This window comes from Passer montanus, unplaced genomic scaffold, assembly GCF_014805655.1.
Source record: "Passer montanus isolate IOZ18808 unplaced genomic scaffold, ASM1480565v1 scaffold1, whole genome shotgun sequence".
NCBI classification, from domain to species: Eukaryota; Metazoa; Chordata; class Aves; order Passeriformes; family Passeridae; genus Passer; species Passer montanus.
In genome coordinates, this window is record NW_024356504.1 from 6,371,226 (window position 1) to 6,388,557 (window position 17,332).

At 39.9% G+C, this 17,332-nt stretch overlaps 1 protein-coding gene across 1 annotated transcript in view; it reads right to left on the reverse strand.

The window, feature by feature from the left end:
* Window positions 1-6,029: 6,029 nt before the first annotated feature.
* Window positions 6,030-17,332, reverse strand: part of AGPS (alkylglycerone phosphate synthase) — a 58,862-nt gene continuing 47,559 nt past the window's right edge. The window contains exons 20-21 of the mRNA XM_039701914.1: window positions 16,480-16,537; window positions 6,030-9,322 (exon numbers count right to left, since the gene is read on the reverse strand). Coding sequence (XP_039557848.1) covers window positions 9,201-9,322; window positions 16,480-16,537 — 180 coding nt within the window. The 3' untranslated portion in view covers window positions 6,030-9,200. The remainder of the gene's footprint in view (window positions 9,323-16,479; window positions 16,538-17,332) is intronic.

Here is a 17,332-nt window from a genome sequence, read left to right on the forward strand (position 1 = left end):
CACTATATTTCCCCTCCTTTCTCCATGGCATCCCAGAAGTGAAAGTCATCAAACACACAAGCCACCATCACAGTTGGAAAAACACTGGTGTGCAACTTCAGTAAATATAACTCTGTTGTACCAATAAAATTGAAAACAGAGAAATGACATAAAAAGAATGTACATTATTTTAAATTGCAATTTTTATATGTTCACTTTTATGGCCTCACTCTTTAAAATAAATCCAGGACCTGATTTACTTTAATAAAAGTTTAATTTCACATCTTGGTTTCAGTTCTGTACTCTTAATTTATTCTAAGGCCAGCCTTCTGTCAGGAAAAGAGCTAGAGCAGCTGGGGAGTTTTACAGACAGGTTATACTCAAGTCACGGTAATACAGTGGTTAAAAGAAAATTCAATTGTAGCTTCCACTGTAGAGGAATGTTTTTGTCTTTCATTTTTTCATATGTATTGTTTTGAAGTACTAGCAAATGGAAATGGAGCCATTTTTCACACCTGAAACTCCTAAACAAATGCATTAACATTTCACGGTCACATTTCAAAGTCAACAGCAGTGGCAGACAAGAGGCCAGACCCAGAGCACATAATACACAAGTGACCCACAGCAGCACCGGAGAAGCCTCCTGCTTTCAGAAGCCTCAACATACCAAGCAAAATTTGAATTGTCCTTCTTTTAACTGAAAATTGCCAAGTGGTCTCGGAGCACAAAGGCAAATATCAATTACCCACCATGCTGCACAGCTGAGCAGTTGCTGACCTCAAGCTCATTCAACAACACACATTAACAAAGCCGGGCTGGATACATATGGGCTGGCTGCTTGTAAACAAGGGCACAACATGACTTGCTGAATTATATCACAACTAATACAACTGTATGAAAGTGAAATTTCCTCTTTAAGCCATGGGAGACTCACGGGTCACTCTCGTATTTAAATGCTGCCTCCGCGCAGCTGAAACACGAGCAGACGCCGAGAGATGCCCAGGGAGGCACGGCTACACCTTGGGGGAGAGGCTCAGGGCTCCCCGTCCTCCCAGACCTGAACAAGGAGTCCCCGCAGTCCCTCTCCGAGGGGCTGCCTCATGCAGCTTCATCTCGGCCCAGCGAGGGGAGCCCTCGCTGCTCTGCCATCACCTCCGCGCCTCCTGGAGCACGGGGCATCCTCAAGGCTCCCTGCCCAGCCATAGCGGCCGCGCCACCGACCTGCATCCCCGACCCGCACTAGCCATCGGCTCCAAGCCCACGTGTTACTGCCAGTACGCGGCCATGGAAGCAAAACAATCGCCAGCATCCTCCTAAGCGTGTGCTCTTACCTGGCGAGGAGCGCGGGCCGGGCCCTGCCCGCTGGGGTCGGCAGCGCTGCTGAGGCGAGCCGCGGCTCCGGGCCGCAGCCGCCCCTCACACGGCCGGAGCCGGCAGGAACCGGGCCCGGCACCCGGACACAGCTGAGGCCTGCTGCTGTCATTAGGGATGGGGAAAGGTGGGAAAGGGCCAAACAGCCTTCAAGGCGCAGCGATTTGTGACCTCCTCCTCCTCCTTTGCCCAACCAGCCCTGGCCGGAGGAAGGAGCTGCCAGGAGGGCAGCGGTGCGTGTGGGAGTGCCACGGCCCAGGCGGTGAGACTGGCTCGGGCAGGGCTGGAAACCGTGTGAAGGACAAAGCGGTCTCTCTCAGGACTAGAGTACGCACAGCCAGAGCAAGAGAAGTGTGTTTGGAATAAAATGGCAGGAGTTTGCAGATGCAAAAAATGAAAACAGCCCTTGTGAGGCAACTAAATTTTCTGTGTGTCAGACACCTGCTCAGCCCAGCCTGGCAGGAGATCAACAAACCTCTGCTATCTCGGCACGACTCCCCATCTTCCTGGGAAGTCAGCACACACAAACATCCCGTTTCTGAAGAGTTTGTGTGCAAGCCATGAGCAAATCCCATTCTTCAGACTCGCATCCTGCTTTTGATGTGAGATGCCAAGATTCAACAGGAATGTGCTCTCTGCACGCGGGGGGGAAGAGACGCAAACACAACTGCTTCTGGACACTAGTCCCTGTGTTCAAAAACCTGCCCGGCTCCCTCTCAGGGAATCTGCATTTAACTCCAGTGATGGGTACTTGTGCTCTGGCTGCTGACAGTCTTGCTCACTGCTACAGCATCCCTGCAGTTGCTAACTCGTCACTAATGTGGCATTCACAAGGTTCCCTACCCAACTACTCACAGCTGGTCTTAACTTCTCTCTGACTGGTCTACAGCTGTAGCATATCAGCACGTGGTTTTAAACAAAGAAAACTAAAGTGACCCAATTGCTCTTCTTTCTTCATTTGTTTTTGAAAGGGAAAATCAGCCTATGCTTTCTGCAACAGCAACAAGGATAATTTTGGTTTCAGTAATGTAAATCATGCAGTGACAGAAGTGAGGAGGAAGGACCCAAAGCGCTGAAGCATGGCTGAGCAGGCAGCCCACAAAGGCTCAGCTGTAAACACCTACTCGAGCCCTGATATGCATGGGAGTCTTCCATGAACTACTGAAAAGAACAGGAAATAAAATTATGTTTTATTCATGTGTGCAGAGCAGCACAAGGTCTACAAACAAAGAGACAGTGATTCCCTCTCATCAGCCTTAAAAAAGTACTAAATTGTAACCAAGGCAGCAGATTTGTTACCATCTGAAATTTATCATTTCTCTATAGCAACCAGGTCCCTTCTGCCTGGCTGTTGCTGCCAGATGTTCATTTCACTGTAATTTAGCCATACACACAAGACACTGGCTTGCACTGCCCTTGCTCTGTTTTCCTCATTAGCAATTCTCTTTGCTTCCAGGTCATGATTTCATTAGCAGTAAGTCATTCAACAGCCAGGTGACGTTGCACAAAGGAGTTTTTATTAAGTGTGCTGGTGGGCTGTGCTGCCTCGCTGAAGCTTTGCAGAGGGACAGCCTCTGTGTTCCAGGGTGTGATGCTAAACCTCTGCACTGCACAGGAGTAAGGACCTTCTTGAGAGCCTTTCTCCACTGACCCTCGGGCAGCTGTCACTCATCTCCTCCATCTGAAACAGTAAACTCAACCACAAGCTGGGTAACAAGGACATACTCCACCCTTGTAAATCTCCACCGACCTGCTCCAACATCTTTTCTCTTTGGCCTTGTGCTTCTTTTTGTTCTCTGCAGACTGCTTTTAATGCTGTGCTTTAGAGGTATCTCACCTCTTTAGAAGAAGGTTACCAATCACAATCCCTAACTTTGAGACACTTCTGCATGAATAAAATGAGCTCCAATGAGCACAATTTCAAGGACGCCACTGGCTTCTATTCTTCTTCATCTTCCTGCACTAGAATGTGCTAACCTGTAAAACTGAGCACAGAGAAGAATTTAGGCATTACACAGTTACAAGCCTGAACAGAGAAAGACAAAATCTTCATTTTTTATGACAATCTTAAGTTAAAAAAAAAAAAAGCTTGACTGAAAGAACAGTGTTGCCCTGTACTTCTAGAAGCAACATTACTAAGAAGGTAAATTTGCCTTGCGGCTTACCCACTTACCAAAGTATTGCATTCAGCTCACCCGCATCTTGCTTTCTAACATTAGCCAGATTTACTTTCCTTAATAACCAGCTTTTATGGCCTCATCTCTAGATGTATTTACCCAGCTGCTATGTATTTGCTAGGTGAGCATGTGTGTCACTTCATGTTTCAGAAGGGTTTTTAAGCCTCGCCTCTGGGCAGTCAGGATTTCCTGCTCTGCGGCGGCAGGAACACAGCGAGACAGGAAACAGTGCTGCTGCCACGGGCTGTGAGGGAGGAAGGTCAGCGCCTGGGTCTGCATTCTCATTACTGCCACAGCCTCAGGACTGAGTCTAGTCAAGAACTGAACTTACCAAATCGCCCTTTTATGCTGAACTGAAAGCATAAAGTGCTTTCAACTTAATTCGAGTACGTAACATCAGCGATATTCCTTGCCTTTAAAATACTTTGGGTATCGTGTTGCTGAGCCAGCACTGACAGATGCAATGGCAGTGCCAGATGACATCCACACTCAGTGTCCGTGTCACTCGTGGGAACAGAGCCCAGCCCTTCCAGCAGCCTGAAATGGGAGCAGTTGTATCATGACCCTGCCTGGAGCCCATCCATTTTATATTTGCTGCACAGAAGCATTGTGGGAAGTCAGCAACGCTCAGACAAGCCAGATGATATTGAACAGCAGAGCTGGGACAATCATTTTACATTCTTCATAATTTAAAAATAAAGTTTTAAAGTATAATTTTTAAACAAAAACATTTTTTCATTTATTTCCTAATTTGATATGAAGTTTTAGAAGCATCTACTTGAACTTTACATTATTAGAGTCACATCATCAAATTTTGTCCATCATCTTTCAGCACACAAATCCACTGCTGTGGTCAACTCTTGCTTTATCCTTTAGAAGGCTGCTATGATACTTTACAGTACTACAACAAATACATTACTGTAAAAGCTGCTGTGGTCCCCATTTTGGGGGGAGGCAATACTACTACATTACTGCTACCATGAAGGTGGGAACAGGCAAAGTGCTACCCAGATATCAATGTTATACTGGAAATTATGAACAGTCAATTGAAATTTAGATTTATTCTGAATCAAAATGAAAGATTCATAAAATTTCCCAAAAAAATATACTTTGTTTTTCCAAAGTACAAAAAAAAATTGTAAATGAAACATTTCACACGATTTCAGTAAAAGTACATATTATTGCAATTTATATTGTTAAATAGTGCAAATAACAGTACAATTTAAAATATCCTAGACCCATTTTTGAAATGGAATCCTTGATTTCAAACTAACAGCACTAGTATTTCTCAGAGACAGCACAGCAAACATCTTTGAACAGTATTTTTGACCACTTCTGCCCTTTGAGCAAAGCAAACCTTAAAGCTGACACTGAAAAAAGCAGCCACTTGCCAGTTCTGGTCTCCATAGAGAGCCTGAGGAAAGACATCAATTTATGTTAAAGGTAATGTGGAATTCAAAGTCAGTGTTGGGACTATAAAACCATAAACAGTGAGCCTGTAGTATTTACACAGCTGTGAGTTCAGATCCAACTTTTTATAAAATTTATGTATTTCAAACAAAGAGAACACTGATGGGGTCTGGCTGTCATCCTGAGACAAGTATATCATCATCTAAAATCTCCTTCAGACTCAGACTCACTGGATCCAAGTAAAAATACTGCAGTTTAATGCTGTTAATAGAAGGAAAACACAAATAAAATGCTTGATGATGAGGTAGTCTCCTTCCCATGAGCAAGCACACATAAAAAAACATATGAGCACATTGAACAATTGGATCATATTGAGCAATTGTCATAGTTCTACATGGTACACCATGTCATTAGTTCTTCTGTCCCCTGCACACTATGACTTTTGCAGGTTTTGTGCAATGTGTTAAGACTGAGTTACGTTGCTAACACAAGACAATGCAACATTTCTTTAAAGCAACATGTGATTTCAGCCACTTTTGTTAAAAAGGCACAAAGTCTTTATAGCAATGATGCAGGTAACTGAGAAATATTGCTTCTGCTCACATGTGATGCATTGTTGTACACAGAACTTTAACAGAGTCCAGGACCTGCAACAAGGAGGTTACATGAGAGATGAGCAGCAGGAAATGATTTACCTATTGCAACAGCTTAATACAACAGGGCTTTCAAATATGGGGAAGCTAAATAAGACAAGGTCTGCTTCTGTATTATACTGAAAGGGCTTTCAAATAGCAGCTGAACATGGTCCCCATCCTGCCCTCACCAAGGAGGTGAAATTCTGAACCAAACAGCCTGGTGTTGTTTCGCCCTTCCTTCTCTGAAATTCTCTTTCCTGTTGTGCTTTACATGAGACACAAAAGCAGAGTTCCTATTAGCACAGATTTATAATTTCAGTCTCTCCTCTCCCAGCATGTGCCAAAGCTTTCCTAATAGTTTTCCTTAGGCAAGAGTTCATCACCAAATTAAAATGAAGGGATATGACAAGTTAGTAGAATGTATTTGTTTAGTTTCATCACAAAAAACACATACTAGTTTAGGCTGATTTTCTTTTTATTAATAATATAAGGTTCTGTAATCTCTTAACATTACAACTGAAGCTTTACAGTTAATCTCACACTAAAATGACGAACACTGTTTGGCTTTATTTTCAGAAAATTAAATTACAACCTTGATAAACATACATTTCCAAGATGAGAAGCAATTTGTGTTTTCTGGATTTCAGTGCTAATGTTTCCCTGCCTTTGAAATTGGTTTCAGTTAATTAACATTGCTATGGAAGAACTATTTGGCCTGGCCTCTGTTCACAGCTGTAAGGCAAAGATGACATCTCTAACTTCACCATTATAATGTAAGTCAGATCAAGACATGTTCTTTGACTGTAAGATTTAGATCCTGGATCAGTTTTTAACAGATCTGCTTCTTTTCCCTCCAAACTTTATAAAGGTCTCTCTAATGTAAACATATTTTACAGTCAAGCCACAGTCACTCTCTGTACCTTTCCTCCTTCAAAGGGAGCAGAAACTCTGTAACTGGAAGTCATTACAAGGTTAATTAAAACTGCTTGTAACTTATGTATGGCCAGAATACTCAAACAAATGCAAAAGTTATGTTATGCACCAGCACTTCTAATCTGCATGGATCAAACTCCATCTCTGAACAGGCTGCAGCTACAAGTGAAGTCTGTAGAAAGAAAGTAGAGCATACAGATGGAAGAGTGGTGGAAGACTACAGTATTAGAGACAGTTAAGATTTCATTTAAATGATCTATCTAGGTCTTCTGAACTTGCATTACATTTTTTTCTATTTTCATTAGCAATGTGAAATTAAAGACAGTAATACATATGTTTCAACTGCAGTTTCAACTAAGCTCTGACCAGTTCATTAGATAATATTTAGGAAGACAGCAATATCTATTACAGTTGGAGTGAATTTTTTCCTCAGATATCCAGTGACAGTGATTTGGGACCCTTGTAGCCTGGTATTTCACCTCCCCATAGGACAACTGACATACAATAAAAATCTTTACTGCATTTTAAATCACTTCATAAGTCAGTGGCTATGTAAAGGTTAGAGAGTGTAAGGAGCTTTTACCTGTGTAGTTACAATACAAAAAAGGATGAGGAAACCATAATCAGAAAATTAAAAAATGGGAAGGATGTTGCAGAGCTGTGTTGTACTGTAGTCAAAATCTTAAGAGATCAGTATTACTAAGCTACGACTACTTGTTCTACTCTGTGCTGTCATTCTGCAAAAAAGCTTCACATGCTTTAGTTCAAAATTAATTCTTCATAGTTACACAAACTGTCATTGAGGCACATAAACATCCTTCATATTGACCAGCTCCTAGCAAAGTCTCCACTGGGGAGTGACACAAGTCATCAGCACGAGGCCAGCCGTGGCCACGGAGTCACCAGCGAGCAGCTGAGCTGAGGCAGCCCCTGCACAGCCACAGGCAGATCCCCTCCCCGAGACACCTCTGTGCACTTAAGGAACACTTAACCACAGTGCAAAGGCTCAGTTCCCACAACAGACTACGCCTACTGTTCTGGTTACTGCTGAAATACCAACTCTGGGGCAAGAAAAAATAATAGATTTTTATACTGAAATGTTGTGAAATAAAGACCATCCAGCTGCATTGAAATATCACATGAACATTCTGTCTTATGACCTGCAGATCATAAAAAAGTTTTCTTTAATTACCCTGACAGCATGCAGTTTAATGTCATGGTTTGAGTGTCCATGTTTTTCAATAATTTGAATTGTAGCATTGAAATTAATCTTAGAACAAGTCCAGAGTTTTCTGATATGCAGTATCTTTTCAAGCATCTTATATTCTTTTTGGTATATTACCAAAACTGAAAGCTAATTAGAGAGTATTCTAAAACAGTTTAAAAACAAAATCCAGTTTATAATTTTCTCCTCATTAAGGGCACTACCAATACAAAAGGTGTCCAAACTGACACTACAGAGCTGTGAAGCAGTTGACTAGAGACAGTGTCCTCAAAGGATAGTCTGTATTTTTTCTACCTTATGCATATACATTAATTATCAAAAAGTTGGATAATTTGCTTTAAGAAAGAACCCACCTTAAAAATGGATCATGAGTATTGACAAGTATTTTGTTTATTTTACTGATTACGATTCAAGTTTCAATGTAAAAATGCTTACTCTCACATGATAGTGATCAAGAAAATATTTCATTTTCATAAAGTTCAATGGACAATTAAAATTGTGGCTACTTGTGAAGTAAATAAATGATTCATAAAGGCCATAGGAAACTGTACAAAACTTAAATGGGAAATCTCACTTCCAGGATGACAGTAGGTTGTCCATTTAAGTGTTTTATTAAACTGTTGTGACTGTTTCAAAAGACAGTGCTGGGCAGTTTCATCTGAATAACTGAAAAAGATATTTTGCATCTGTGCAAAACAAACAACGGGAACAAAACCCATACACACTAGGACTGAAGTACAGATGAACACAAAATTTTGTTACAAACCTGTTTTCAACATACAGTGAGAAATGTCCATTGTACAAAACTTAGTGACTGACCTACAGTTAATTTAAGATTATCCCAGCAATACAAATACAACTCAGAACAGCTCAATTGTGTAAGATTTTCCAGTAGTACTACAGTGAGAGACTACTGAATTTTTAAGTTTGACTTACACTGTCTCTTTTGATGAAAGCCTGTATTTATACTCTAAGTATTTGCGGGTTACAAGTCTGTTACATACTTAATGCGGTGCAGGGAGGTACTCCTTGGTGTTCTCTCATCTGTCTCTGAGCAGCTTTCCTTTAGCAAGAGGCTGGGCTGTGCAGCTGCTTCTGTAGAAAACACTGCTGTCAGTCTTTGTCCTCCTTGCGGGGGATGCTTTAAGTAAGAAACATCTGGCAGTATCCAGCACTGAAAATATTGTCAGCTGTGCTGCCTGGCCCAACTTGGAAACCCAAATTTGCATTTCCTGGTTAGTACTTTGTGCCCAGTAAGTTGGAATATTGTTAAGTAAAAGTCCATAAACATTAACAGTGATGTTTACACTTTATTGGGAGAAAGGGGAAGGGAGTAGCAAAAATCAATGTAAGTTACTAGTTTTGAAAGTTTAGTCTATGTTATATTTGATTACTGGGATATCAATACAATGAAAGTGGAGGAATTTCAACAGTAATTTTTAATTTTTAGTACATCATTTGTGCAGGGCTTTATAAAAGATTTTTGTTTCCAAAGATGTTATTGGGGTCCACATATTCTTTAACAGATCTCAGCATTCCCAAGCCAACATCAGAGATGCTCTCCTTCATCCAGCGCTTCCGCAATTTGCCTACTAGAAAAACAAAAACAAAGTGTTTCAATATATGGCAGGATTCTAGGAGCCAATCAATCTTGTGACCATGAATGAATAAACACTGTGTGATAAATGCTTTTATTCAAAAATGAGAAATGTTTTGCTTTATTTGATTTATTGAGCCCACCAGACTATCAAGCTCATTAAGCTCAGCATACTCCCAGAGGAAGACTGTGTTCCACCCTGTCTACTTTCTTTAGAAACTATGAAATTTAGATGAAGCTTAGGCTGAAATCACATGTTCTATTAAGACAAGGAATCAGTAGTAAGTTTTAAAAAGCCACAAACTAATTTTAAGTTGTAAACTGTAGAGGAGATTACTAAAAAGCAGAACCCCACGTCTTGATTACTTTAAAGTGAAAACATAATTCGAAATCAAGCTTAAACCAGTGTTGGTTTAAATAGCAAAAAATGTTTCTATGAAGAAGGTTTAATATTTCATTTAAAACTTCTATGCTGGCTGGTAATTGCTCAATGCTATTACACAAGAGCTTTGTTTGACATATAAAAATGGCTATACAGAACATATACCAAATACAAACAAAGCTGAAACAATCTTCTGAGAACTCATTTCACTAAATTCTTACAATAGTCCTGTTAAATGGCCAAGTGTTCACATGCTAATTAACCAAATCATCAACTCTGATTAACAGATCATTCAAAACTGAGGTCATTTTTTTCATTAAACACACTTTAGCATTAAACTTACCAGCCTGAAACACAATCCATTTGTCAGTATGAAGAGACATAGTAAATGTTTGAGAGACGGAAGCTTTAAGAGTATCTGAAGCTAAATTCAAGCTATCTTTTGTGCCCTGTTTCAGGGTAACCATCAAACTGTCATCAGAATAATAAATTACAGGGACACCTCTGGAGAACAGAGTATATTTGTTTATACCTTAAGGAATACGAGCCAGTCACAATGCCAACAGAAAAAGCAAATAATGTGAGACAGAATGAAATTTGCAGTTTGCTAGAAAATGACTATTAGCAGCACGTGTGTCAAGATCAAAGATCACAACTGAAGGACAAAAAGAATTTGTCATGTGGTAGGAACCCTGGCTGTATTTTGCAGCCCCAGCTCAAGAAAGAATCCCCATCTGTGAATATACTGTCACTACAACGTGACTGTCTGAGCACACTGACGTCAAATTTTATCTGTTCAAACTTTAACACTACTACAAAATAACTGAATTGTGGATGTGGCTTGACCATCCCCTCAAGTCACTCACACTGGCTCTTACACAAGCAGCTGAAGAACAGTCATTACTATTCTCAACTGTTATCTGTAATATAGTTTCAGTGAATGTGTTCTGTGGTTATGGATGTAATTGTCCTGAAAAGACTGCAAACAACTGCTCCAACAAGATGGAGCACATTAGAATCACAGCAGGATGCCCAACAGCTAGCATGCCTGCCTCCTTTACACCTCCAGTAATAATGCAATTCCACAAGGAACTGAACTACTGTCTGAGCAGCACCAAACAGTCGTTGCATATTTAATGAAGTCGCTCACCAAGTGCTGGAAAACAGAAGGTGCTTGGAGTGCATCATTAGTTCTGTCAAAGTGATAATTTACACATCTATCTTGTCAAATTTTCTATGGTTTACACTTTTGCAATAATAAATCTAACATACATCTGATTAGTGAACTGGAAAGAAAAAAAGCTGTACTACAGTTACCAGCAGTCCTTCACAAACATGCTCAACAAAAAGATTTTAACCCCTTGGTAACAGCGATGTTGATTCCCTGTTCCTATGTCAATAAAACATACGTGGAATTTTCAACTACTCAAGTTTTCACATTAGAGTTAAAAAGCTTTGAAGCAATCTCTCCTAATTCTAAGCTGGTCCATCAGATAAAATGGAAAACAGACCAAGTGAGGGAAAGGCTCTGTGAAAATGAGAGCAGCACTTAGAAAGGTCATTTATATATTGTTTCACTTCAGGTTAGTGCTGTGCTATTCATTTGCTGGTTCTCCTCCTCCACAGGACAGCCCAAATGGCTTCAAGGATGAGAAGAGAAAAAGAGGAATAAAATGCCATAATAGTTAAAGTTGTTAGTGTGAACATAAAAATAATTCTAAGTGACAAAGTTGCCTACCTCCACTCTAAGCCTAGCTAAAGAATTTAGCTAGAGATTAGTTAGGCCTGATCTTATCACAGAAAACCAACTTCCCATTTCTAGCCTAGAGAAAGTAGACTTCTCAGTTTTAGCCCTACATGATGGCATTTATCTAGAACTGCCAGGAGACGGTGCACAAAACCAGAATAGATACAAGCATCTACCACTTACAGGCTTTCAGCACAGTATACTTTGAGATAAACATGAGATCAAAGTCACCTGATTCTATATGCTACATAATAACATGATTAACAATGTGTTTGTAGTAGCTTAGCACACTTTCAGCACAGTATACTTTTCACAATTCAAACACGAGATCAAAGTCACCCGATTCTATATGCTACATAATAACATGATTAACAATGTGTTTGTAGTAGCTTAGCACAGCTTGTTACTACTTATCCACTTAGCTATACACACCATCATGTGCATAATCCTTGTGCCCCAACTGGAAACAAACACAGCCCCTCCTTCTTGCACCTTCTTCTTCTGAAAACACTTAATCTTGCATCTGAAGGGAGGGTGTCAAGAGGATGGAGCCAGGCTCTGCCTGGTGGTGCCAAGCAAACGTCCAAGAGGCAACAAGCACAGGAAATTCCATCTAAGCATGAGGAATAATTTCTTCACTGTGCAGGTGCCCAGGCACTGGAAGGGATTGCCCAGAGAGGGTGTGCAGTCTCTCTCTGGGTATTCAAGAGGTATTCAAGAACCTTCTGGATGCCACCCTGTGCAGTGGTGCTCTATGATGGCCCCATTTGAGCAGGGAAATGGGATGAAATTACCCACTGTGTCCCCTTACAACCCTACCCATTCTGTGATTCAGTGATCTTACGTATCTAAGACGAGGTACAAGAGAATCGGTTTCCCAGTTTGACAGGAGGCAAGTGGCCTGTTCCTGAGGTGTGCTGAGCAGTCTAATAGCCTTAAAACATTCACTGCTAGAAAGCAGAAACCTCCAATCTGAACCCCCCCCTATTACACTGAGCACAAACCCCACAGCATGGCATGGAGCCTACTTCTCACAAGGTACTTCAGATCAGAAAGCCAAGAAGCTTGTTCAGTAGCAACTCCAGAGACAGTCCAACACCAGCTGAATTTTAGCTTTTTATCTATCATTCTAGCCCACATGTGAAAGAGAAATATGTGAACTGGGTAACTCTTCCCTAGCTCTGATACATGCTGCTCCATGTTGGTTTCACTGGAAAAGTTCATCTTTCCACTGCCCTTTTTCACTTGTGCATCTTTGAAAATGCATCTGGATGGTTACAACAAGTCTGGCTGTAAAAATGTAATGAGCAAACAGCAGGCAGCAATTGGTATTCTCACTTTTGGAATATGAAGTACCAGAGCACACATGAACAGTTCTGTAAGAAAAGTTTTCATGTAGCTGATTGATTTCAGGAATTACTCTACAACCATGCAGAACAGATTTATAGCACTGTGTGGTCCCAGTGGAAATAGGTTCTGATGGCACAGCACATGGCTCTGGACTTCCTCTGCTCCAGCCCTTTCAACCTGAAGAATCAGTTACTGCATAACAACAGCTTTGCAAAAGGAGCAGCAGTGACAGGTCCTAAGAAGGATGAGGCTCATCCAGCTGTTGCTCTTCCTGAAGCTAGCTGTCCCTCCAGAAAGCAGCCCTCTGCACTTATAGACTGCTTAACATGCTATTAGTCTTCCAGGGAGAACTCTGCAATACTGAGAAAGGTCAGTGCATTCATGTAAAACACGGTGACAATGGAGTATATTGGACCAGTTTACACCAAGTCTACTGCAGAATTAACACCACCACCATAACACTTTGCATATTTTCACTTGGTATCTTAGCAGCTGAAATAATAATTTCAAGTTCAGTGTGATGAATCAGGAGGTCCTTTCCTTTTTCATTTTTTTTTTGAAAAGGCACTGAAGATGACTATTCTATTAAGACTTTCAACAGACCAAGGAGGAAAATACAACTGTGTTATTGTATTATTGCACATGAGGTTACTCCATTTTTAACCAATGATCAGGTTCAACTCATTCTAATGAGTAGAACTAGCTCTAGTATGCTTAACCTAAGGGAAGATTTTTTTCCCCTGTGTAGAAGAGAAAAGAATGTGTTTAACTCCCCCTCATAAAAGAACTTTATAATTTCAGATTTTGTAGTTTGAGTTAATTACTGCAGTGTATAGCTTAAGCCACAGCCCTTTAATGCCAAAGAACTGCAATGTCAAATATGAATTGAATGCAAACAAGGTGTAAGGTTTGCTTTTTCCTTTGTTTTGTTTTAGGGGTTTTGCTTTTGTTTTTAGTGTTGTGGGATTTTTTCTTATTTTTTGTTTTCCTACATAAACTGCCATTGATACTACAGCTAAATCTATGCAGCACGGGCTACCTGGTTAACCTTTATTCTAATCAGCTGTCTAGGAAGTAGAAGAAAATTATCTCTATTATGTTAAGTGGCTAAATGGGGCTATTTTCCTCAACCCCACAATCTGATAATTGTTTCCTTAAGCAACCAGTTTAGTTAAAACAGTGCCTCAAAGGGAAGCAATGTATCATTAGTTTTTAGACTGCTTAGTTTTACATGGGTCCTTAACATGGTAATATGAAAGAGATCAGGCACAAATCCAACCTTCTCCCTCTCTGATGGTGTACCCCAAAGGAGTTATAGTTGTATTTATACACAAGTCATACCTACTGGTACCTCCTTAGCTCATTATTTCATGCATACAAAAAAGGGCATGTTCAATAAAAGAAAAATTCAAGTGTGACACATCATATGTGTGTTTTAAGGGCTTGCCATAAATGATTAGAATAATTATTTATCTGAACTTAAACTTGTATCTACAAGAAATTGTCATTTCTAATGCTGCTTTTTAAATGCTAAGTTTCTAAACACTATCTATGGCTCTCTAGCAACCTTACATGACTCTCAAATCTAAAGATACCCAGTGCCCAGAAAGAAGGATCAAACTCTGCTTGAAGACGTGCAATGTCCCTTTCTGAGCGTAGGACAGAGTAAAGCCAGGGTGACAAGGGGGGTGAGGGAAGAAAGATTTATCCACAGTGAAGTCCTTCTGAAGCTACTCTTCATAAAGTTAAAAGTAACATGATTTCAGTTCTCACTTTGCACCTACCTGCAGTTGGTAATTCCCCAGATGCAAAGTAATTTATACATTTACACAACTCAAACTGTCATATATGACCATTTCTTCACTCAAGGAGTACATGAACATTGACTTAAGCAGGCTTTGTATTTCCTATAGCCTCAAGTCCCAGACTACATCTGTTTTCTTTGATACACAAACCCAGAGTTAAAATAGCTCCATTTATCACAGTGTGATTGTAGGCAGACAAATCAGCCTGTCTGTTTCCAGATAGTGAAAACAACTGTTATTAATCACAATTACAAGACAAACACCAAAGGAAATTGCACCAGTATTTTCTTTTACCCTACACAATAGACCAGTCAGTGCTAAGAGTTACAAGGCTTGAAGGTCAGTAAATAAAACCGACAATATTAGGCTAATTTTCAGCACCACATCTACTAAGCACTGGAAAAAAATTAATCTTGAATATTAAACACAATGAACTGCCAGACAAAACCACTCAAAGTGGAAAATATATATCAGTGGCAGTCATGCATACAACAGGAGCATACGAAGTCAAACAGAAACCCAGTTTTCATAGCTGTGGAGTCACAAGGTTCAAGCATGCAACGGTTTGAAAATGCTATATAATTTTTTTTTCTTGTTCAATACATGCAGTAAGCAAGATTTTATATGGTGAGGGCAAATACATCCAAATATGTGACAAGCTCCAGCTGCATCCAAGCTGGATGAAATGCTAGTCACAGTAAAACAGAGTGTGACAGCAGGGAAAGCATGAGAGTACATCAAGGGGGTAATCCCACATTCAGTGTGTGAGACCTGACAGTTCCACTACACCACCATGTTAAAGATTTAATCAGAGCATATTAACAAAAAACTACTGAAACCTTTTCACTCATGTTGTTACCTACATATCCTTCAATATCCTGATCCTGCTAAAGCAGAGTCCATTTCAGTTTTCATCACCAATCAAGACGCCTGAAAACAGCACTAGCTAAAAGTTTAAGTTTCCTGCAAGTTTAGGAAGTAACTGACATGTTTTAAAGCACAGCTTCTGCCCTTTAGGATTCTTTCCCCCACACAGTGATTTTAGAATTACAAATTTTTTCTCTAGTTTTAAACCATTACACGTCTTCTTTGCACTTGTATCTGTGACCAAGCAATGCCCCAAGAGAGCAGAGAGAACAAATATATGAAAAGAATCACTTTTAAGAAGGTAGCTGCACAAATCACACTGACATCACAAGTCTTCCTGACATCCAAGGTTGTAACATTGTATAGGATGCATGCAATCAAATTAGACTATCCATGTATGTGGGAAAAATGTATGTAAAGCTTCAGGTATAGGAAATATTGCTTATACATGACATTGGTTCTTATTATCAAAGTATAAAATACCTTGTCAAGATGCTAGTAACACAGGACAAGTAATCCCCAAACTCCAAGAGAGGAAACTGGGTAACCAGAACTTACCAGACAGCAGGTCAGTAAAGTAAACACTTACATAACATCAATTATGCAATCAATGGTAGATTGGAACATAGTCCAGTTCAAAGTCACTGGCTCTTTTATTCAGACACGTGGCCTAAGTGCTCTGGAATTTGGACAAAATATTCACAAAGCCACAAGGGACACAAAACTGTCTTAAAACTGAAAATCCCATTTGAAGTCTTTGTAACTGAATATATATCTACACAAGGATAAGTAAAAGTTGTTTAGGACAAACTGATCAAACTGGAAAAAGAGTGAGAAGTTTCTAGATAAAATGCCAGGAAATCTCCTTCCCCCTTTGACCCTCCCCCAGTAATTTCAGTTAATGCCATGAAATATTTTTCAGAATTCTACTACAAACTATTTCATGTACTCATGAATATTTAACAGTATCAAAGAAACTGACATTAGACTGAGAACATTACCTCCATGGTGATGTGAAAGACTTCCTCCATTGGCAAGTATTTCTTCTCTAGCAGCCCTCTAAATTTGAAAGAGATGGTATTTATTCAACAGCAATTACACAACACTGTTGGATTTCATGAAATGCTTTCTATTGCACTCATACACACAGGTGTATGAAAAGTTTCTGAAGTAATCAGGGTACATTATATAGGTAAACATTATAGCTCAAGCCTGCAGATAAAGGTAAGTAAGAGTCTCCTAAATAAACATCACAGCCATGACATTTCAAAAGGCATCTCTTGTAACAAATGTATTGCTCAGGAATAGAATATTCTGGATCACTTTCCCATTGCCAAAACTTAAACATCCAGTTGCTGGGATGCTCATTTGGAAGATGATTAAGTATCAAAAGAGAAGTCTGAAAACAGGCTTGTCAGAGATCCTTATTCAGATTAGAGTTCAACCCAGATCTCCAAGATGCAGTGAGGTACTTTACAACAGGCAACCCTTTCACAGGTGCCGTTTGTGGCAGAAAACAAAGCTCAAGTTTTAGAATCTTCTTTACCAGTCACTTCTGAATAATCAGAGAGCTTAGAAGGTGTAAACAATGAAAGCTTTTCTAAGCCCAAGCACTACATGTTTTCTTTTCTAAAGAGTGTACTGCTTTAGGAATAACATATATAGCTGTAGCTGTGCAGTTAGAGATTTTTTTCCAGTCTGCCATAGAATACATATACTTGGTCAGCAAACTCACTTTGTTATGTTAAATTTTGTCACTACAATGGAAAAAGTGCATTCAGGTAATCACACAAATGAATTCTAATAAAAGAAGTATCTAGGTATAAGTAAGTTTCATTAAGTAAATACTCAAGT